This window comes from Macrobrachium nipponense, chromosome 40 (assembly GCF_015104395.2).
Source record: "Macrobrachium nipponense isolate FS-2020 chromosome 40, ASM1510439v2, whole genome shotgun sequence".
Taxonomy (NCBI): domain Eukaryota; kingdom Metazoa; phylum Arthropoda; class Malacostraca; order Decapoda; family Palaemonidae; genus Macrobrachium; species Macrobrachium nipponense.
In genome coordinates this window covers 44,741,511-44,766,510 of record NC_061101.1, presented here as the reverse complement: position 1 = coordinate 44,766,510, position 25,000 = coordinate 44,741,511, and the positions used below count along the sequence as shown (strand labels likewise).

General features: G+C 35.9%; 1 protein-coding gene across 5 annotated transcripts in view; it reads right to left on the bottom strand.

The window, feature by feature from the left end:
- Positions 1-323: 323 nt before the first annotated feature.
- The window catches only part of LOC135212128 (uncharacterized), a 121,524-nt gene continuing 96,847 nt past the window's right edge, over positions 324-25,000 (bottom strand). For 2 of the 5 annotated variants that reach the window (XM_064245528.1, XM_064245529.1), the window contains 6 exons: positions 23,998-24,088; positions 13,520-13,735; positions 12,394-12,535; positions 10,665-10,864; positions 9,708-9,860; positions 482-6,421 (listed from right to left, as the gene is read on the bottom strand). In XM_064245528.1, the coding sequence (XP_064101598.1) occupies positions 2,410-6,421; positions 9,708-9,860; positions 10,665-10,864; positions 12,394-12,535; positions 13,520-13,735; positions 23,998-24,088 (4,814 nt within the window). In that variant the 3' untranslated portion in view covers positions 482-2,409. Of the gene's footprint in view, positions 459-481; positions 6,422-9,707; positions 9,861-10,624; positions 10,865-12,393; positions 12,536-13,519; positions 13,736-23,997; positions 24,089-25,000 lie in introns of those variants that run through there. The other 3 variants (XM_064245531.1, XM_064245530.1, XM_064245532.1) reach the window with 3 other exon arrangements.

The following is a 25,000-nucleotide window of genomic DNA, read 5'->3' as shown; positions in this document are numbered from 1 at the left end:
TATTACAAGGGGTCTTAGATACTTTCGATACGCCACAGTTTGAACTACTTAGATTTTTTTCTAAAGTAATTGTAAAGTTATTTTGGTGAATTTCATTAGTCTCTCTAACAGGTTCTAACGTAGGTACTTTGGGAAGAGGCTCTACTAAGTTTTCTATATCAACTGAACTTTTTGAACAATTGAAATTTGATAATATACTTTTTTCTGTTGTAGAAAAATTTGTGTTGCTCTTAGAACGTAAGAGGGCCTGGCCAGACTCAGGATGATGTGGGGTCAAATTGGCACCCATTCGCTTGAGTGCCTTGACTGTATCTATGGCCGCGTGCCAGCGCTGGCGTATAACATACTGCCGCAGGTTCGCCTTGTCCAGTTCCTTCTGTTCCTTCTTGGTACTGGATTGCCTCCCAAGCTTAGAAATCCATCGATGCTTCTGACACTGTTCAGGTGTCAAGCGCGAGCTGGTAATATAATAAGACGGTGACAATTAGCGCTTTCCAGTATTTGCATTTCTACTACCATCACTACTTTTACATGTTTGGCTGCCACTGGCAACCATTTTTATCAGGGTGCTGAAACCCCCAAATTTCATTTACTCACTACACTATCATGGAGGCAGGGGAAGAGCTTCTTACACATCAGTAGGGCAACCATGGGACGAGGCCTCATGGCTACCACAGAAACAGCTACCATCCATGAGGCTAGGTGAATGTAGGAGAACGCATAAGTCCTTGAGGTGCAGGTCGACGTGCTGTCATTAGGAATAGGAGGAGGGAAGATGCAGATAAGGCTCATGCTTTGAAATATAATAAGTACTTGACATGGAAAACTTTTTGAGGACCTTAGTAAATACTCTAGAATGCTTTGTATTTATAATCTATGATTAGTTTCTGTTATTTGAAATGTATACTTTCACCAAAAAACAATGGATGGTGATTGTGAAGGCTGGTACTATCTAGGCTAAGTTATTCTTAAGAGTATTTACCAAAAGGACAAAGGAGTTCCCCATATAAATGAAAGGATTTCTCTTGGAGGGGTCATGAATGAATATCTGCAGGAAGCAAGGTGATAGGGCAATGGTTGTAACTTGCTATGGGTCAACTTTCACTATCAATCTATATGGTGTAAAAATTTACCTAATATTCAAATAGGGAAATACAGTCTTGTCAGAGAGATGTATATTGTTTTACAATGTGATAAGGTAAATTACCATGATTGCATGGTATCCATTCAAAAAATATATATTTTATCAGAGCCTAAAGGTGTTCTATTATGTAAAACAGGTATGGTGTATCATCTTAAAAAAGTAAGCATTCTATACATTCTATGCACGGACTAATGCAAGACATAAAGATTTCAAACTCTATTAACCTTGAAAAAATGTAGTGACTATAAAATTCTAAAGTCTACATACATAATGAGGCAGCTTATACAGAGAATGATTCAAAAGTTGCCAGCAGTCTCTGACAATACCACCACAACAATAGAACTCTGTCCAGATGAGGCATGTACTGGTACAAATGAATTTCTGTGTTGAATTATTATTTAATCTCTACAATTATATTAATTTTTCTATATCCAATAAAAATGGCAGGCAACGATTAAACTTATCTGCAGAATAAGCAGCCTTAATCATTTCCGAGACCAAAGACTGTACGATAGTTTTTAAGCATTTGTAAAATTAACAGGATTGCTTTTAAAAGGGGTTCATTTTGTAAAAAAAGATTATATTTACATTCAGGAAATGCATGCAGCGTTCAGAAAAGGGAAAACAGTGGGATATGTTCTAAGTGGAACTCTTGGCAAAAGGGTAGGCCGACCATACCTCTTAGCATGACTTTTCCCATCTTATGATGCAGACATATTTGTCACAGGTCTATGGATTCTATGCATCTGGAGTACTTAAGCAACAACAAAAATGGACAAATAAATAAATAATTTAAGTCAAAATTGCCTTAATATCTTCAAACAAATACCTTTTTCTGGATTACTGGAGAAGGCGAGTTACAGCAGTTATAAATATAAGTGCTAACCAGGCAGTCTCTCACACCATGCAACTTTCAATTCATCTCAGATATCTAGGGACACAGATTGTCTTGTGTCAAAAATGTCTTTCCAGCAAATATATTTAGTGTGAAATTACCTTTGAAAACAGCAAAGACTGCAACAACAAAATGATATCCACCCAGAAACAAGTTCTAAGGTAGTGGTGTTAAAATCAACCATTGCGACAGACATTAATTGATAAGTACAAGTTAATTTATCAAGGCATGGAAGCTCAAAAATACACCAGAGTTTTTTTAAAATCTGGCATTGATTTCATTCGTATGGGTGGATTAGATTTAAAAATAATAACAAAACCAAAATATATCTTTTGTCAAAAGTCTTTGACCTATTCAAGGGTTAAAGTTTTTAATGTTTGGTCATTCCAGTGCTGTCTCTTCTACTGAATATAACACTGTTTCTCCTAATATTCCCAACATTGTTATTGAGTGAATCTACATTCTGCAAAACTTCTCCTTGAGGTACTCCTGTGGATTTTCCAACCTTATCTAAAAGTCTATTAGTGAGATATTTTACATGAGTTTTGTCACTGGACTTACAAGATATGAGAGGAGTTTTAGCGTTCTTGTTCTCATCTAGGCTGTTCTCCAGTAGAATGGGAGGAAGAACTTTTTCCATTGACTTTGAAAACACCATACTACTGCGTGTCCTACTAATTGGGCGTTGTGTGCGCCCTGGTGTCTGTGTCTGTTCAAACTGAGAAATCCGGTCTTGTGCTGAGAACAAGAGAGGTCCAAGCTTTTTCTTCTGATTTGGAGAAGGAGGGAATTTGCTTTTCCTTTTAAGGCTGTCAGTACTACTAGAGTCCTCAGCAGAAGGAGATTTTTTATTGTCAACTTTTTTATCACCAGCAAGTGTTTTCATACTACTAACTGAACTTGTTTTCATGAGTTTTGATGATCGAGGAAGAGTATAAGACTTTGAATCATCTGGTCTTGATACATTATTAATGTTTAGATTTTCTTCTCGCTTATTTCGTTGAGGAATTTTGCCTTTTTCAGGAGGTTTTGGGGGCAGTTCACCACTTAATCTGGAGTCCATTTGGAAATCCTTAATTTCACTTATCTCTAAAGAATCTTGCTTTAGGAGTAGATTATTTGTCATTTTTGGAGATGGTGAGCGGGTAGAACTGTCAACTGACATGTGATCATCTGACTGAGAATACTGTGATAAATCCTCAGTAGTCCTCTCAGCTTTTTGAGATTCCTTCAGTGTAATAACAGGAACTTCAAAAGATGGTGATTTTGAAAGATTTGTTCGTGATGGAGATCTCTTCATAGCACCCCATGGAGTTTGTATCAAAAGGTTTTCAGATGAAGCAGAACTTTTGAGACTTAATGTTGATGGCTCTCTAGATAGAGGGTAAAGATTTGGATGCTGTTTACTTGGAACTGGAGACTTATCTCTATGTCTGTCTATTGGGAGAGGAGATCTATCTCTGGGCCTTGGTGACGTATCCCGTGAAGATCTTCCAGCAGGTTTTGGAGAGCTATCTCGAGATTCCCACTGGGATACACGTTCAGAAGTTGATGAAGGAGCAATACGCTGATTTTGTACATTTCCTATGTCAAGAATCCATGCTACTAACTTATTATTAGAAACATATGTAGGATCATTTTCATCCTTGATGGTTGATGGCTGTGTCTCTGTTTTATCACGGTCATGTTGTGATATTGTTACTCCAGGTACAGACAACAATGTCCCACTTGGACTCTTCACTAAAGTTGCAACAGGAATATCGAGAGAATCCTTGAAAGTACTGCAGTCTTCATCGCTTTCAACGTGTTCACCTTGAGGCACAACAATAAGATCAGGCCAGGCTTGAGGTTCTATCCCTTGATCAGAAGCCATAGCACTGGCACCTGATAAGCGCTCAAGCTGAGCTGGAGTTAGTGGAACATCCCTGGATGGTCTTCGATTTACTGGTGTACCCTCTCTAGTTCCTCTTGATGGTGGTCGTTCTTCACAAGAAGTTTTTCTGCTTAGAGATGGAGTGACTTCAGGTGTCAGATCTCTTCCTGGGGTGTACGATACTGGCACATCCCTTGATGGTCGTCTCTGACGAACTGGTTCATCCTTAGGTGAAACAGGAACATCTCTAGACGGTTGCTTCTTTAACTGTTTGGTTGGGGTTGAGCCTCTAGAACTATGGTCTAATTGATCACTTCTGTCAAATTTAGGGGAATGAGCTCCATCGGGAACAGGTGATCCAGGTGTTGAACCTCTAGAAGCACGATCACTTACTAAATCTCCTACTTCATACCGTGGCACAGATGTTTTCCTTTGCCTTGGAACACTGCCTCCAAACTCTTCATGCTGAAGTGCTATAATTTCAGGGCGCTTTAAAGGTTCTTTTGGTAAGTTTTCAATAGTTTTGACATTACTTTTTCTCTGGGGATCCATTGCTTTATAACTATCGCTTACTTTACGTTGTAGTTCTCTGCTGCTTTCCGAAAGATTATTTTCCTTTCCTGCATGTGCTCTTTGATCTAAAGACTTGTTCATTGCATTTGTTTTATTTTCCACCTCATTCTGATTTGGTGCTGTAACATCTGATTTAGTTTGGTTATCACCTACCATTTTTAGGTATTCTTGATAAAGTTTCTTATGCTCTTCAATATCGACTTCTTTTAGTTTTGTGCTAGAAGGCTCTTCTTCGACTGCAGTTTGTTGCTGTGATTTTGATTTTACAGAGGAATCCTTCCCAAATCCAAATCTTTGACTAAAGGGATTTTTCAGGCTGAAGCCAGACTTCCTCTCACCCCTCCCAACTTTATTTGCTTCTTTCTTTTCTAAGTCTTTCACTGCACTAACACTAGCTGACTTTTCAATGCCAATAACTTTCTTTGTAGGCAGTTTAATCTCATTTTGCTTTTTATTGTTATTCCTTGTTGGTGGTGAACTAGACTTCTTTGCCTCACCTTGTACCTGAGGCTCTTCAGTTTTCTTTTGCGCTTCATTAACCATTTTCAAGTACTCTTCATATTCTTTCTTGTAATCACTTAAGGGTTTTTCATTGATCTTCCTAAGTGTTTCAGTAGCGCTATCCACGTCTGGCGATTTTGTTTGTTCTTTTTCCTTCACTGGAGATTCTGGTCTCTGAACTTTGACATCTAATGGTTGTATATGATTTGTGTCTAGTATGTTATCTTTTCGGTTTTCAACATGAGCATAACTGTCAGTTGATGCAAGTGAGTCTAGAGAGGCTGACCTCTGGTCGACAGTTTCCTTTACCTCTGGGATATTTTCCTTGTTCTGCACTTCTAGAGATTTTTCTGCCACTTCTTTCTTTTTCTTCTCTTCTTCTAAGTTTTTCATCCGCTTGCGTTCTTCATATGCCTTCTTGTGCTTCTCGATTTTGGATTCTTTTGGCCCCTTTTCAGCATCAACAGTTTTTCGCTTGGAATCTAAAGGTTTCTTCGGCATATTAGTTTCTGGTATCTTCTTTCCACCTTTAGTAGATTCTATCTTTACTTGCAATTCATTATGATTAGGTATAGTAGCTTCAGTACCTTCAGCTCTGGATTTTTCTTTGTTGGCTTTGTTGTGAAGTGCCACTTCAGAGTCATTAACCTCATTAAGTTGAGACTCATTTTCTTTGTTGTTTATCAGTTCCTGTTGTTGCAATATTGTTAATCTCTCCTCGAGTTCTTTAGCCACTTCCTCTGGAGAAGGTTGCTTTGATAAAGTTTTTTGTGGTTCTATTGTGTACCTAATGAAGTCATCCTGATCAACAATATCTAAATCTTCTTCCGGCTCTGAGATATCTCCTGGGTCAGATGGAGGACCAACCACCACAGAGGCAAATGAATCTCTGGAGGTCCAGCCTCCAGTTTTGACTATTCTTTGTAGATCCAGTGCAATAGGTGTACCTATCAGGTATGGGGAATTTGGGTGTGAATTCCAACGGTCTACAAATTCTTTCAGCTGCTTCTTTGTTAGTTCTAATTCCTCTTCCTTTTTCTTCAGTTCTGACTGCCTTTCCATTTCCTTTTTCTTTTCTTCCTCTTGCCTCTCAGCTTCTTTTCTCTTTGTTTCTTCTTGTATTTCTAACTCCCTTTTCTTCACCTCGGTTTGCTTCTCTATTTCTTTTTTCTTTATTTCTGCTTGCTTCTCCAGATCTTTTCTTTTATACTCGACCTGTCGAAGTACCTCAGCTTCCCTCTTTCTTCTGTCCTTCTCATTTTCCTTTTCTTCCCTAAATATTTTCTCCTCTATACTCATGTCCTCCAGATCAGTCTCTTCCTCAGATTCTGACTCAGATTCCAACTCGCGTTCTGACAAACGTCTTCGACCGCTGACAGGTGGGGGTCGCTTAAGCCAGCCATGGTGCTGACACTGAGCTGGAGTGAGGCGCAAACTGTAAAGCAAGCATTCCATCCAATCAGAAAGAGAAAGGAAGAAAACAGTCTGCATCTGTTTTGTACTAAATCAACTAAATCTTCTCCCAAGAGACATGAGGTGAGGGATTAGCCTTTGACAGTACTGTGGCTATTCGAGTAAATAAAATACTTGATCAGTTATGTGTATGCATGAATTAGTTTACCGATATTCAGTACTCATTAGAATTGCTTTCATACAAATTCTGAAATACTCACAATGATACAAGCTCCTATAATGGTTGATTAGATAACAGACTATTCACTAGATTTTGATGAGATAAAGATCAAAATATATTGATATAACTCAGCTTATAACTTCTTTTCCTTTAATTACAGTTATTCTTTTAAGGAATTTCATAAAATGAATGTGCTCTAGACTTTACAAAGCATTAGTATCAAGGTAAAATCTAAATCCCATTTTATTAACATGATGGTTACTTATCACAAGTGTCAAAACTAACCCAGCACCTTATTCTTGGGTAGGAGCCCTTAACCTATATAGTGAAACATTAATGGTAAATAAAAGAACACATCAAATCTAGTTAGATTAAAGGTACGGTGACTCTATAGGTGTTAACACTATGGAAAGAAGCAAAGCCTATGTCAGGACATAGCTGATGCAGTTAACCTGAGTTGTATTAATGGACATTGAACAACACTGAAACAATGGCCAGATAATCAGCTACATAGGTCTATAGCACAGTAAATGTTACCTTGTATGTACTATGAAAGAATTTCAATTGTTCTGTTTTAGATGTAAAAAATACTTGTGTTACAGAAAGAATTTATATGTCACATGATACTCTCGAGTGTCCTAGATGGTAAGTCTTCTCTCTATTGTTAGCTATATCTGTTTTCATCTTCTTCCTTATGCAGATTTAACAAAGAAACTGAAACTGCGACAGCTGGAGATGTCGCCATCAGTCTCCATCCCAGCTGAAAATAACAGCTAAAGAAGGTGCATTAAGAACAATAATCTGAATTTGATCAAGGAATATTTTATAATAAATTTTATTTGAAGTATGCCACGATTTTATAGAAGAATGACGAACTGTCCAATATTCTATCTACTAATCCTATTAAATGACCCACCTCAGAACAGATCATATATAGTCTTAAAGTATTAGAGAAGAAACTGGATTTCAGATAAAGAGGAATGAGTTCATATTTATAAACAGAATTTGTTTGATTGTCTAACCATAAACTGAAAAATTTCATTATTTCCTAACATTATCTTTCATGGCGACAGAAGTAGTATTTATTTATTTAAGTAAGAAATTCTAGAACTCAGGTTTGTTGGGTCAACAGTAACTGCACCTGTGCAACAGAAAGTAGGAACACAAGATAAGAAATAAGACAAAGAAAACAAAAGCAACGTCATTCATGCACATTTTTGGAATAAGGTATCCTTTTTAAAAATTATATGGTCAAAATTTGCCATACCCCATAAACTTATGTAATTCAAACGTGATTCCAGAAGGTGTTGGTAATCATTCACAGGCGGATGTGGTGTTGAGCAGTAAGCTGGACTTAGCAATAAATTATATATATATATATATATATATATATATATATATATATATATATATATATATATATATATATATATATATATATGTGTGTGTGTGTGTGTGTGTGTGTGTGTGTGTGTGTGTATACATATGTAAGTATGTATATTTAGATGTCTGTATGTATGCATCTTGATATTTATATATTATAATATATATATATATATATATATATATATATATATATATATATATATATATATATATATCTGATGATCTGTGTGCTCACAGTATCCAACATGACATGAAAATCAGCGGCAATACATTTGACATAAAAAAAAGTTCCCACAAAATATGTGCACTTTGAATAACGCAGCCTCTGCCAATTATAATGGGATAATATTTTGTTCTCAAAGCCATGCTGTAACATGAAAAAGGTAGTTTAGAAAAAATAAAAGAATTACCATAGAAAATTGGAAATTTCTTTAAAAATACATAAAAAAATAATTATTACTATTAATGTTAGAAGGGTCAAGCAGTAATCTGGAAGAAACAGTAATCATAACATTAAAATCACCTCATTTAACATACAAGTAGAAGGTACGTAGGAAAAACATGCAACAAAATTAAAATTACTATTTCTTACTATCATTTTCAATGTGTTACAGAATGAATCAATATATCATACTAGAACATTAGGAGTACAAAATAGTAATGAATATTTGAACTAGATTCAATCTATAATTCAAAAAGAATTTACAATATTTCAATATATTTCTATAGCATAGTGACATAGGAGTAAGTATTTTAGATAAGGTAATTAAGTAAAATAAACTGTCAGAGTTCTGAAAAATTCTGAGCTGCGCCTGTACCACTGAGGCAAGATCTACCAGCAATTCAGTCGTCACATCTACTTTTTCACTTTTCCTGTCTCATTATCTTGATTTTTTGCAGTGCTCTTCTGTTGTATTTTATTCATCGCACCTCTGCTTATTTGTAGTTTGTAGCTAGCTTGATAGGGCGATTTCCACTTTCCATGAGCATCTTAATGATAGCCATTAAAGCTCGCTAAGCTCAGAGGTCATTCTTCTATAAGGCATTCTTAGTCAGGTAGAATATGAATTACAGCTGAGGAAGCGCCTAATTTATAATAGCAGATATTTAGGCTTTAACCAAGCAACCAAATGCACATAGCACCAGATACTAAGCCTAGCATACATATTTCCAAGATTACACTTTCACCAAACCAATCTTCAATCGTCAGAACTGAGTCTGATTTTGAGGTGTTAGCCAAATCAGTGCCTAACACATAAGTAAGTCCCAGATAGTTTCCTCTTCAACAAAAACGGTTTAATGTATAACCATTTTCCAGATAGCTAATCCTTAACTAGGCCAGATCCTAATAAATATCTCCCAGACAGTTTGTCTTTAACAAAAATAAAGACGTCGTGATTTCAGCCAAACAAAAACCGCATAGTATCGCCTAATAACATATCCGTGAAAGTTCATTTTTAACCAAACCAGGACCTGATATATATGTTCCAGCAAAGTAATCTATAATAAAACGAGGCTCTATCACAGATCTGCCAGACATTAAACCTTCAATCAAAAACGAGCGAACATTATATCACCCAGCTAATAAATCTTCGATCAAAATAGAACCTAACACAAATTGCTAGGCATTCAATCTTCAATCAAGCCAAAGCTTAAGATTTCTGAGTCTCTTGTGGGGAAGGTATATCTCCCTTTTCATTACCTTTTATCGAGCACCAGAAGTTTTCTGATGAAGTCCTTGGCATCTTCGGACACGCTCTTGAAGGCTTCGTCCTCAAAGTCGTACTTGTTTTTAGTGACGTTGGTCATTGTCTCGACGTAGTTGTGGCCCATGAAGGGGGATAATCCGGATAATCTGTAGGAAGGAATATCTAGAATAAGTGAAATTGTCCCTAAAAACAGGAAGTTCATTTATGCACGCAAAATCTCTTATACACAAACTTATCGTGCAAAGGGGAGGAAATAACCTGACACCTATACTACTAAAAACAAACAGATATAGGACAGCATTGTATTATCTTATAATTAATTTCAGGACTATAAAATTAAGTAATTTTGAAGTTAATTTCAGGACACTAATGTATCATTTCTTAAGTTACTTCCGGTCATTCAAAAAAAAAAGTGGTGACACCAACACACCAAATGCAGGTACCAAATACTATAGATTCGAATTGCAATATAATATATATATATATAATATATATATATATAATATATATATATATATATATATATATATATATATATATATATCTATATATATCTATATACATATATATTATATTATATATATAATATTATATATATATATTAGTTATATATGCCTCTATATATATTATATATATATATATATAGATATATATATCTATATTCTTATATAATATTATATATATTTTATATATATACATATATATTATATATATATATATATATATAATATATATATATATATATATATAGATAGATATATACGTATATATAGAGATATATATATGTGTGATATATATATATATATATATATATATATATATATATATATATATATATATATATATATATATATATATATATATATATATGTGTGTGTGTGTGATATAATGAACACAAGAAAGTAACCACCTTCAGACAAGAGAAGAAGTCCTTCTGCCAAGTTACTCACAGGACATAAGTAATCACACCAACGCTCCACATGTCGGTACCGAAACTGATGGGTTCGAAATTGACGACCTCCGGGGCCACGAACTCCGGGGTACCGAAGAGAACCTGAAGTTTCTTCCTGGGGTCGTACTTCCTCGCCAGCCCGAAGTCGCAGATCTTGATTCTGTTGCCCTCTCTCGACAGACAGAGAATATTTTCCGGCTGAGGATGAAAGGAAGGAAAAAGTTCGTTTTAGTTCTGCTGATGATGTAGGAATGTCGTGTATAAATGGTGCTCTGCAGAGGTTCTGGTTTGATGAAACAAATTACGAATTCTTAGCAGCCAAACCTTTACCTCTGGTTTTGTTATCTGTCAAAATAAGAATTCTAAGTAGCCACTTGGTTGCTACCATTGTATATGTGTAATCATGATCACAGAAAGAAATTAGCACTCGAAAGATTCGGTATATTGTGAGATAATTATAAATACTTTAAAATAAACAAAGAATCATTTCCAACATGTATGCATGTATGTTTATTGCATTTACATATAGCAATCGTTTTCCCTGAAACCAGCAGGAACATTCAATTAATTTGTTATATCATGGCACTTAGGACATTTTCAATAAACAAAGGATATAGTGAAAACTTTTACTCAGGACAACCAAGAAACAGTTGAGAATAATAAGTAGAAATACAATTGCAAATTCCAAAAGAAAGTTTTTTGTCGAATAATGCCAAAACTTAATCTTCGAAAGCTATTTAAGATTTATCTATGCAAAAGACCTCTCGTGTTCTTGAAAAGGCAAGTAAAGAGGTTTCTTAAGATATCTATGTAAGCTAATAAAAGCTGTAATAATTAAGAAATCAGATTACTGCCGAAGTTTTAATACATTGTCTTAATCAATTTTGTCTTGAGCAAAGATTGCCTAATATTCAATCTACACATTAGTTATGTTGTAAGCAGAAAAAAAAGTATTTATAGAATATGTTCAATTTTTACGTATTTGTAGCTCATCAGAAATATGGTATAGTGAGTTCACCCTTTCTTATTAACTACATTTTCTGTTCACCAACTAATCAATGTTATAAAGAATAAAGCAAAGAACAATGCACATCTTGGTCCTAAGCACAAAAAGATTCATTCCTAAACCTTGTGGATATTGTTCAATCTTCAGAAAATAAACGAATTCAAGCAAGATCGCTGTCTCCATGAATCTCGATTCTAAACTAGTCATGTGAAATGGGGCGAGTGAATTCATGATAGAACGAGATTTATCTTAAGCTTCTTTAGAATGCCAACGGGAATAGACTCAGATCTTGTGTGGGCGAGTATGAATAAACACATCAGCTAACAATCAGGTTTCCATACACTATACATGGATATTTAGAGGAAATTCGCATACGCAATACATCGATTTCCTTGTTTGATGTGCGCAGTGTGTACCAACACACCTATGAACCAACGGACATCACACACACACACACACATGCATACATACATACATGCACATATATATATATATATACTATATATATATATATATATATATATATATATATGTATATATATATATATATATATATATGTATATAATATGTGTGTGTTTGTGCGTGTGTGTGTGTGCGTAAAAAACATTGTGCTTATGTGTAGAAGATTTTATCTCAATATACAAGCGAAAACCCTACATATATATAAACCTTTAATTGCTTTGCTAAAAGTATGCATTTAAATGAACAAGAGCCAATAACCTTCATATCCAAATGAAGAATATTCTTCGAGTGGATGAACTCTACACCTTCGCAAATCTGTCGGACAAAAATTGTGCAAGCCCTTTCTGTTAAGACGAAGTCGTCGTCAATCACACGTTCGAACAGTTCGCCGCCATCAACACTGCAGAAAAATAAGAAGATTAGGACACTGAACAACATATCTACGAATGAAAATATAGAGTTAATGTAAAGTACAACATAAAATATCCTAATTATTCTTAGTTATGTACTTTGTAATGGATAATTGCTTTTATAGATCCTCAAGAGTAGCCCAGAAAACGTAGCTGCCATGATTTCTGTGAAGTCTGACTCTTGGTATGAGAAAGACAGACCCTACTCATTCACTTGGCAGTTCTAATGACAATTGAATCGTACTCTTTTCCGAGGAAATTTCAGGACAGAATTCATTGTATGATTATCCTTTAAAAACATGAAATAAGAACAACTCTTACTAACTTCTTAAACCTCTGGTTGAGTCATAAAACAAACAAGCAGACTCTGTGAGACAAAAGAAAGGAATAATTAGTGATCGTCCTTCACAAGTATTTTCTTCAACTTCTTTTTTTTCTTTGGTTCAGTTTATACGTCTACTAATGAACAGCTATTTGCTTCTGTTTTAAAATTTACTTAGTGTCAGGGAAAAATTGTCTCGATTTTGGAGTGGATCCGATCTCTTATTATCCCTTTGTTTATTATATTGTCAATGATTTCCATTAGAAAATATAGATTATGAGGAAAACAAAAATGTATTATTAGAAATCAAAATTCTATCAACTAAGACTTAAAAAATACTGATTCCACTTCAGAATTTATCTCAGAATTTAATAAACTTTTCTTTGAACCATTACAACACTTTCCAAAATTTGGCTAAAATCCATCTTTAACTTCTGGGGATATTTTGTATAATATAAACACGAACTAACATTTTTAACGCGAGACACATCATCTATTAACTGAAATCTTAAAAAATCCTGAATCCACTTTAGAATGTATATCAAAATCTAATCAGCTTATCCTAGGCCCATTACTCAACATTCCACAAAATTTGACTAAAATCCATCGCTAACTTCTGAAGATATTTTGCGTAACAAAATCACAGCATTACATTTCCAGGACGAGACACATCTCCTTAGCCATGTCGAAGGCATCGTACAGCTGGATGAGTCTCGGGTGGGGCCTTTCGGCGTTGAGCGCCTTCATAATCTCGATCTCCCGCTCGACGTTCGCCCGGTCCTGGTTCCTCTTCGTGTTCACGAATTTGGCTGCAAACTTCTGGCCAGTCTCCTTATCGTTGACCAGGTACACAGTACCGAATCTCCCTCTGGGGAAAGGAGGTACATTAGATTTCATCGTTGGGTTAAATCTTCCCATGTCTTTTGATGGGTAGGAAAAGAATGGTCTTCAATTAACCATAAATAAAATGAACGCAAAACAAATATGAAAGTTCGTTTATAGGAGTCTTACCCATTTTTGTATTTGATATGGACACTATGCAATAAAGCAAGAAGAAAACTGAAATAAATACATCCAAGAAATAACTCTGATAAGCTTGTTCGTGATTTCATACCTAACAAAACGGATTTTTTCCCCAAGCAAAGTTCAAATCTAATTGGCAGACAGGATTTATTCATCTTTGTTCAACTACAATGAATCAATAAAAAATGGAATAACTTTTAACTCCAGATTGACTTTATTAACTAATCCCAACCTTGACATAGAAAATGCGAGTCTAAATCGAAAGTCATCCCACATCAAATTAAAGCGAGGATACTCCCTACGGAAGGAAACAACAGAGAAAATGAGTTAATTAAAAAAATAAAACAATTTTACACATTCCAATGACAAAAACCTCCTGAGAAGAAAAGAATTCAAGGGAAAGATAACTCTGGTATTTAAAATTTTCCTCGATTCCCTACGGCTGTTTAAGGAACGGTCGAAATCACTTCAGGCGTCGGTGACCACAGTCGCCGAGAGACGTCAGATTACTACATAAACAATCAAAATCAGTCAGCGAGCTGAATTCCATTCTTGTTCCCTGTTAAGTAAGGCACGCCTCTTGATTTAAGCACTTCGCTATTTGGCACCCACAACTCCTGCGTAGGTGTTGGCAGGGATTGCGGCCGAGTGGATGCCTCGCAGCGCTTTGGCGCCAGCCAATGAATAGGTCTCGCCGATGTAAACAAATCATTTCTGAGCGAACATTTTTATAAGCAGGACCCAGGAATTTCTCGTCTCCTCACGATTTCCGAGTCGTAATGAGATCTGGCAAGTGAGGATTAGTCTCTCTCTCTCTCTCTCTCTCTCTCTCTCTGATAACGGTATTTCCTTTAGTAGTAACTCTCCTCTCTATCTCTCTCTCTCTCTCTCTCTCTCTCTCTCTCTCTCTAGTATAATGCTTTTTATTCTTTGTAATAGTCCCAAACTCTCTCTCTCTCTCTCTCTCTCTCTCTCTCTCTCTCTCTCTCTCTCTCTCTCTCTCTCTCGTATAATGCTTTTTATTCCGTAGTCAATAGTAATGGTCCCAAACTCTCTCTCTCTCTCTCTCTCTCTCTCTCTCTCTCTCTCTCTCTCTCTCTCTCTCTGTTTTTGTCACCTTAATTCTGTCTCTCATTGCTCGAAGTTTTTACCTCATTTCTGTATAATTTAAGTCTCTCACTCACTCTTCTCCTTTATATATATATATAATATATATATATATATATATATATATATATATATATATTTATATATATACACACACGTAGAGAGAGAGAGAGGCTATACGTAAATGGTATGCAAAGCAGTCGATAACGACAGCTGACATAACGTTCAAGTGCTAGCATACCAGTCGGTATCAAAGAGCGAATCTGAACTCGTTTGCACCGACAGTCAAACATAATATTATCGTCCTGTCACATTCGCCAGATGCCTGTGAGAAAGAAGATACCTATACCTATGTCTGTTAAACTATTGCTTCTCTGTCTGTTTGATGACAGGTACACACGCTCGTACATAGTAGATATAATTTCAAGTACTATATCAAGATATATCTATCTGTATGCTATATATATATATCTTTATATATATATATAATATATATATATATACCTATTACTATGTAATATATATATATACATATATATATATATGTATATATATACATATATAACTAATAGGTGTGTTAATAAAAATAAATCAAACCAATCATTTCCTGTGGGCAACCACGTGGATGCACAGGGCCTGGATGAACTTATTCCACCCATTCTGTCCTGGGCTAACTCCTCAAGATCCCCTGAAGTTGCTTCCCTCCTCATCGTCCTGAACCACGTCTCCTTTGGCCTCCCTCTACCTCTTCCACCAAGGGCAACCCAACCCGGGTATCTTGTACCATTCCCCGTCTTCTAGACACATGGCCTAGCCATGAGAACTTAGCGTGAGAACCTGACATATTCATCGATTGGGTCCGCACCCCGTTACTCCTCTCATTCTGTTATTTGATATCTATCCCTCCAATTAATCCTAACATTCTTCTGAGCGCCTTATTTTCAAATGGCCCTTAACTCAAAATACTCCTAACCATCACCTTGTATGCGCAGAAAAATTCCTATTATTCCAAATATTTTTAACCATTCCCATTGCCTGATGAGCAGGAAGCAGCGCTGGAACCCTTGGGAAAAGTGTACGGCTGCCTAAGAGGAGATGGCTGTATCTGAATACGAGTATTGTTTTATGAATAAAGGTCGGATATTATTTCAACACACTTCGTGTATATATATATATATATATATATATATGATATATATATATATATATATATATATATATATATATATATATATATATATATATATGAATATATATCTATATATATATATATATATATATATATATATGTATATATATGTGATATATATATATATATATATATATATATAAATATATATATAAAATAAAAAACAGTGTGCATACACGTATGTATGCGTGTGTTGTCACGTTTTATCTTTTCCCGTTTCTCTTCTCTCTTCTTTTGCTTTCAAATTTCCTTCACATTGTATTTGTATTTACGCTTCCGTCTGCTCTTTTTTCAGCTAATTTTTTATCACGATTTTGCCTTTATTTTGGAGCTGATCATTTATTAAACCTGCAAAATATATCGAACCTTTAGGCTTCGTACGAATCAACTGAAGAATTGTATCCTTGCCCGAAATTATCGCACTTATTCCTTGAATTCATATTCTATGCACGTGCTCCCACACTCAAATTTAATTGCGATTATCTAAGGAATTCAGATTAACCAAATGTACTTAAAAATTCAAGTTCTTTACGTTCACTCCAAGAACTGAGGTCGGCTGATTTTTTCCTGAGATTGATACTGATTCTCGTCCTATTGCAAGAATATTTATAATAGCAGCAAATAATCCTGTTGGTTAAAAGCAATTTTTTAACCTTAGCCATTCCTGTTTCATTTTGTGACCATTTACTTCTTTAGGCCTATTTTTCATTAATGAAAAATCCAGTTGCCTAATAGACACCTTAATCACTGTCACATTGTTCCCCTCTAAGGAGGCGTCGTTGGAAAGTTATTCCGATCCTCACCTCCAAAGTTCAGCGCTTAGAATCTTGCAACAGCTCTTGAGATTCTGTTGTTAGAGATAACGCGTCATACTTTCAATTACAGCAAGTTCTTTTGACAAGCGATACCAGACCTTTAAAATCAGTGTCAGGTCTATTTTTCTGAGCTCTTTAGACTCACGAATAAATAACTCATTCATTTTCTTTTCCATATATCTGACTTTTTCAGTGACATGCGCGTCTCGTTGTGACCCATTGTCGCTAGAATGAATCTCCTTCAGTCTGCTTTACACAACATTTAATAATGCCTGATGTTTCTACAAGGTCGTGGAGGCGTTAACCCCTCGCTTGGCACAAGACGGAACTACCTTACTTCCCCTGTCATCAGTGTATTAAGGTCTCTTGTAAGTCGTTAGAACAAATTCTTCTTTTTATTACAAAACGGGGTCGATAACCTTACGATCGACCTTTTTCTTCGACCGTTTTCTTGTATCTAGACTGCATCTGTGGCTGGGCATAAGGGGCCCAACTCCCTTTCTCGTCCTCAAACAGGAAGACTAACTTCACAAGTGCTAATTGTGTTACCTGGGCGTTTAGTAGTTTCCATGCTGCCTTCCCTTATTACTGAAACTCTTTTGCACCCTAACAGCTAGTTCACGTGAGACTCAACATTAATTAAGACACATACTGCAACCCGCTCGTCATCAAAACACCAAGCATCCATGCGTTACCTAAACTGGACAATCACATTATATTGAGGAAAGTAAGACTAGCTACAATCACGATAACATTATGTAACAACCTCTCATTGTAGTCTACCGATGAGTCAGTACGTCAGTTGTTACTAAATGCCATTTGAAAACAGATATTTGTCAAAACGTTTTTTTTCTAGTGAGTCTAAAGAACCTACCTGTGGCGCTATCTGCCCACATAGATTTTATTAGTCTGGTAATACTAGTCGGAAGAACTTGCTATCAACTAAATATTGTCCAATACCTAATGTAAATTCTAATTCCTCAACTACAGCCAAAAACAACAGATAATCGTCATCATCATCATCATCATCGTCTTCCAGCACTTGCAAACATCAGCTGAAGCAGCGGACTCAGTGGCAACAGCCATAGGTATCTCCGCCAGGGCCGAGAGGAGGACGCCGTATTTACAGCGACAGAAGATATAAACTCTGCTCTTGAAATTCATACCCAAACGAGCGCATAAATTTGGCTATTTTGGGCAACTCTACATGGCCCGCGAAGAGGTGGCGCAGCTCTATGTGGCCAGAAAGAAGGGTGTTTGAGATAGCAAGTTGGGTGATCGTAGCGGAGGGAACTGACTTCGATGTTTCTTTGTTTTTTCCTTAAACGATAACGACGTTTTGATGTTTCACCAATGTCTTTGAATTTCTGAAGATGTAGGGTTCATTGGAACGAACAAGTCCTTGCCCTTATCTGGTCCAGGCCCGAAAACAGCAGGAAAATGATGGGTAGAAGAAACTTACATTGGCTCTTGACGCCGGGAGGATGAGAGGTAAAGAGCTAACCACACCATTATGCCCAGAAACTTCTGGTACAATTGGTGTTGAGTACCTTCTTCCGCATTTCTTCCTTACGAAATAGCAAAACCTTTTATTTCTTCTTTGTTGGCCGGTGGGTTGAAAACGGGTGATGGTTCTCCTATTTTTGTACCTTAAGACCTCATACGCGTACCAGGCTCGTCAATCTATTTCCTCAAATTTTGAATCTATTAAGTCTCTAGTATACATTCATCTATACTATACCTTTTTTGTTAAATCTTAGTAAAGAGAGTCTTTCGCAAAACCGCAGCACTACTAACCTAATAAATTCTACAGATATAACACATATCAACATCTACAGGATAATATTCAGACGCAGAACTCACTTTTAACCTCACAAAGCAGCAGTGTCTCAACAATTTCTTTATATATTCATCAGATACATGTATGAACCAACGACTTCCTTTCTCACAATATCTTGAACTATCTCGTTTTACATCAGTGAGATCTTCATCCTGCCTTCCACGATTATTCTCTAAATCTCTTACCCTGTGATCATGCTTGATGCCAGATGCTCATCTTATAAACAATAAAAAAAAATATCTTTCACCAGTGCCAGCATTTTCTTCTCACTAGCCTCAGAAAGCACAATATTTCCTGTAGAGCTCAGCCAAAACACTTTCCACTCACAAGTGTCTGAAACTCTTCGACCTCTACTGTCGTTTCTTGGCTAAGCTTCGATCATACCTTCACGTCTCTCTCAAATATTCTGAAACAAACTTACATCTATCATGGACGTTTGAGTAACTTTATACTCGTAAGATAATTATTTGCATATGTCAATATTTTCATCCAACTTCTGTCGCCTTTATACGTTGATTTTCTAATAACACTCGAGTGCTTCATAAAATTGCTTAATGATAAAGTCTAGATTTGGACAATATCTCGCCTCACAAAGCAAGAGACCAAAGTTCAGTCAAACGCAGGGTGGATAATCTCTGTAGAAGGCAGCACTCATGGACTACAAGGGTGTAGGACTAGCATCCCATCCCCGAAAGGTTGCTAGAAAACCCGTAAAGTTGCTATTCCCAGCAGACCTCACATTCCAGAGGAAAAGACTTCAATTTCATTGAGGATATTTTGGAACCCCGCATGAACTTATTAAATGTGCAAAAGGAAATAAATGTAATTTTCCTTTAAAAAGAAATGGCGTTTCCATATCAAACCCATATCCTTACCTAGAGCAAAAAAATGGCCAGCCGATACGGAAACTAGTAACAAACTCTAGCGGGCTGTGCAACCAGGATTTCAGAGAGTCATCTCAACGAATGACAAAAATGCATCACACCTGTTGCAAGAGAGAGAGAGAGAGAGAGAGAGAGAGAGAGAGAGAGAGAGAGAGAGAGAGAGACTTTCCCTCCCAATTCAAACCACCTGAAGCTCAGTTAAATAGGCGTTAGCATCTGATACTCTAGCTGTTCAATTATGAGATGAGAGAGAGAGAGAGAGAGAGAGAGAGAGAGAGAGAGAGAGAGAACTTTCCCTACGGATATAAATCACCTGAAGTTAAATTGGAACCACCTCTAGCTGGTAAAATATGAGAGAGAGAGAGGAGAGAGAGAGAGAGAGATTTTCATCTGATGAACAGAGAGGTGTTCGGATATAGCCTTTCTAATCTTGGAAATCGTGTACGCAACGGAGAGATTTTAATGAGACCGTTAACGCGCGCTTCCGCTCAGTTGAAATACTGACTCATTTTGGGGGGGGGGGGGGGGGGGGGGCTTTTTGAGGTTTTTAGTTAGTGGGGAGGGTGAGGAGAGGGTTAATAGGTGAAGCTGATGGCGTTGGTAAATTTGTGCTAAGGTTATCGTCCATCATACCGTCAGGTGATTTGGATACCTGAAGAATGGAAGCCTCTTTCTCTCTCTCTCTCTCTCATACCTTTGTCTGAGTCCCCTTTTCACTTTATTTTCTATCCCATTCTCTCTCATGTTCTCATTTTCTTCCACCCTCACTCTTCTCTCCCTTTCTCATTTAATTCTCAATCCAACCCTCAATTCATTCTATCTTTTCTCTCTCACTCTTTCAATTATTCTCAGATTTCGGTGTAACATCACCCATATTATGATATACAAATTTTCAGATAACAAATCGAAGATATAACCTCCGTGTAGAAAACTCTTCCTACACTTACACAGTAGGCTCATTTCCTCTAAACTTGCCCGCATTTTCACTCTTCCTTTATATTGAAGACCTTTATTCACCTTTTCTAATACATCTTCTCTTTCATACCATCTGCCCAGCCATTTCTTTGTCACTCGCCATTCTCTCTACAAGCCTAGACCATCTCAGATCTCCCTTTCTCCTACGTTAATCTTTCTACCAGTTCTACGTTTCTCCTCATTTGTCATCATTTTGGTACTTCATATTCCACATTATTAAGACACGCAAGTAATTCATCTTCACAGCCAGTTTCTATATTGATTCTTACTTCCTAAAATATACAAACTTTACTTTCATAGAGGATCGTTGTCTCCATAATATTTTACAATTACAATTTTTTTCAATCAACAGTTACATCTAACTTCAGTTTTAGCAACCTATGATTATGTGACGTAGAACATAAATACAAAACCTTCTTTTCTTTCAACACACACACATACACACACACACACACACACACACACACACACATACATACATACATATATATATATATATATATATATATATATATATATATATATATATATATATATATATATATATATATATATATATGCATTAAGCTACAAATGTCCCATAATATCCAATTCGCTCTACCTCGGAGTTATTAGGAGAAATCAGGACTTCAGTGATGTTACCGACTTGCCTGAGTCGATAACATCACTGAAGTCCAGATTTCTCCTCTGTGCGTTGGTTCGAACCCACGAGAGTACGAAATTATTATCAACTAAAAATTCCCCTTCAGTTAACATTGAAAATAAATTAATTTCAAGGAAAAGGAGCGATCATTGAATCAACGCATATAATTAGCAATCACGTCCAGTTTCCTTCCGAAGTCATAAAATATTTTGTTCGTTGCTCTAAATTTTTTAGAATTCGAAATTTGAACTGAGACATTGGTTGTTCCAGAAGACTGGTGAATAAGATGAAAAAGTTAGTGACATAACTGGTAACATGCTGTTAAAATATGTGCGAAATGAGATTTTATGGCTATATGTTAAGTGTGTATAATTCTAGAAATATATTTATATTATTGTTTAGAATGTTCTTTAGAACTCCCTCATGACGAAATTATTATCAACTAAAAATTCCCCCTTCGGTAACATATATGAAAATATATTAATTCTGAGGTAGAGCCAGTTAGATATTAAAAGACACTTGTAGCTTAATGTGTGTATATGTATATATATATACATATACCACACACACACACACACACACATATATATATATATATATATATATATATATAGGATCTATATATATATATATATATATATATATATGCATATATTTATATATATATATATATTATATATATATATATATATAATATATATATATATATATATGGATTTATGATTTATGATATATAGTACATATGCGTGTGTGTGTTCCTTTAAATTATGTGACGTAGTTGAATATGGAAATATATATATATATATATATATATATATATATATATGATATATATATATATCTATATATATATATATATATAAAAGCATTCCTGTCTTTTCAATTGCCATCTACTACCATAGAATTGGTACTGTTTGTCTTTCATTACACCAATAAAAAAAATATTTCTATTTCAGCATTAAATTATGACATCAAAACCGTCGTTGTTGATATCCGATAACGCTACGTCAGTTTAACAACAAAACGACATAAATAAAACAAGCAGAGAAACATTTTATCGTATCAAAAGAATATTTCAAAGCTATAATACATTCCTCCTTCTAATTCCTCTTCCCCCACCTCTCGTTCTTCCCCCGACCCCCCCCATTACCTGGGACTCCCCAACAATTTCTCCCCGAAACCCTTCCCCCCATTTTTTTAAACCTTAGGGTTCCCTTTTCCCAACAGATCCGATAACATATCTTGAAATCATTAAGTCTGCGAGGTTACCCTCACAAATCAATCATTACAGTTTGATTTCGATCATCAAAAGGATTCGCCGATTAGGGCGAATAGCCGCCTTGTAGCTACCTACCCACCTGTCGGGACGGGGCGGATGCTGGGGAGGGCTCGTGACGAGTAAAGAGGAGTGATCGTACCTCTTTCCCTTCCTTACCTGTATTTTCATTCGAGATTGCAGGTGTGAGATAATGGTCATTGGGAGGTCAGTGCCCTGCGTATTTTAAAATGGGTTTTGGACTTGATGCCAAAGGTGAAATTTGGTACTCATATTTCAAACTCATGTTTCATCCTAGATTGCAGTTGCAAGAAGAATGTTCGTTATGGATCCGTTTTATGAGCATTTTCAATTTTCAAAGCATTTTGGATCTTGTTTCTTAAAGTGAGATTTGGGCCATGATTTAGCCTTACCATTTTAATCGAACTGACGCACATACATCACACCAAGCACTATCTTTATTGCTGCTGCTGGCATGATCATAACAACAATAAGCAAAGACAGATACAATGAAATATAACGGGCACGTCCGAAGGACACTGTTTAGCCCATAGAAATAAAATCTTAGAGACATGTGCCCCGTAGGTGGGTAGTGCCGTTAGTGTACCTCATGCAGTACACTGTAGGCATTACTTAAGGTTCTTTGCAAGAGACCCTCGGCCACTGGGTTCGCCCTTTTCATTCCCTTTACAGTACCTTAGTTCATATTCTCTTTCTTCCATCTTACTCTCCATCCTTTCCTAAATCTTTGATATTACAACAGAGGGTTTTCCTCCTGTTACATCTTTCAAAACTTTATCCCTCAGTTTCCCTTGCAGCGCTGAATGACCTCATAGGTCCCAACGTTTGGTCTTTGGTTCAATATTCCATATTTCATTCTTTAAAAGAGAACTGGGTTTAACAAGTAGACATAAAAATAATAATGATAATAACTCTAAGATGGGTATATGGTGTGCGGTCGTAGTTTTCAGTTTCAAGCATTTAGCCCTAAGGATTATTTCAAAACAAGAACAAAGGAAGAACGAGAAATAAGGGCTCCAATAAATCTTCAAATTAACCATCTTCAGAGCCATAGAAATAAAATCTGAAGGCGAATCACGAAGCAGACACAAACAGGCAAATAAAGAAAGCAAAACTTATGAGTCGCAGCAAAGAAACCTGAGGAAGACATAAATGAACAGACAAACAAACAAATCAACCTCTTAAAAATGAGTGCAGATAAAAAGACAATAATTAATCAACGCCTGAACTCCGGAAATGAAACCTCATCCGGACATCATTTTGACAAACGAATAAACGAATTAACACTCAAGTTGAGGTAACGTAGTGATGAACATGTACAATAAGGCTAAAAGTAAAGGTGTGGTCGTACTCGTACCTTCCGATTTCGCGTCTGAGGTCGTAGAATTTTCTGACGTCGTCGTCGTCCTTGACGACGACATTTCGAGGGGGGAAGGGGGGCGGCAGCTCTGAAAAAAATAAAAAGTTAAAGACAAATTAACGATAAAAATATATATTTTTTAAAATTTAATAAAAACTAGATGTACCCGAAAAGTGGACAATTATGTCTAAGAGTTTCTTCAGCTAAAAGTTTAAGCTATGAATAATAGCTATATGAAACGAAAGCTATAAGAAATAGCTTTGAAAATCTGTTTAAAAAAGAGAATCTTTATAAAAAGTAGGTATTAAGATATAGCTGTATATAAGAAACTGGTTAGAAGTAAATTACATTAAAATATGTGAAAAAAACCTAGTGAGGTTTACTAATTAGATGTGTTGAAATAACTGGTAAAGAAGGTAATCTAACAAGTTAAGGAAACTGTTACTCTAAGAAAGAATAGCGGTCATTGTCTCATTTCTTCTTCAACTGATGAATAAAGGAGGAGCACCAAGTGCAGTTAACTTCCGCTGTTGTAAGACGTCATATGAAATCTTCCTTATAAGAAATTCTTATAAAAGTTTAGGTGTAGGTTTTCCCTGTTATTAACCGTTTGGACCTCTGCCACTCACATACATTTCCTGAGTTATGTTGCAATGTACTCGGTATTCTTTTGGATGAGGTTGCTAAACCATGCTAAAGTCCCCGAAAATGGCACATATTGTTTCATCCAAATACTGATCTAACTAAATGTTAAATGTTGCTCATGGCTCTGTTTTCATATCATAACATGAACCTTCATCTGTTTGGGTAAAACACTTTCATAGCTAAGTTACAAAACTTACCAAAACTCCTTTGAAGTTTAAGCTTTTTTAAATTTTCATCTTCTTTCATAGCTTAAAGCTCTCATTTAAACTAAAGTAACGACGCCAAAACCATCAAAAGTAAACTCCAAGCAATGCAACACAGAAACTTGCCATCTCGCTTCAGTCTCAACTGTATC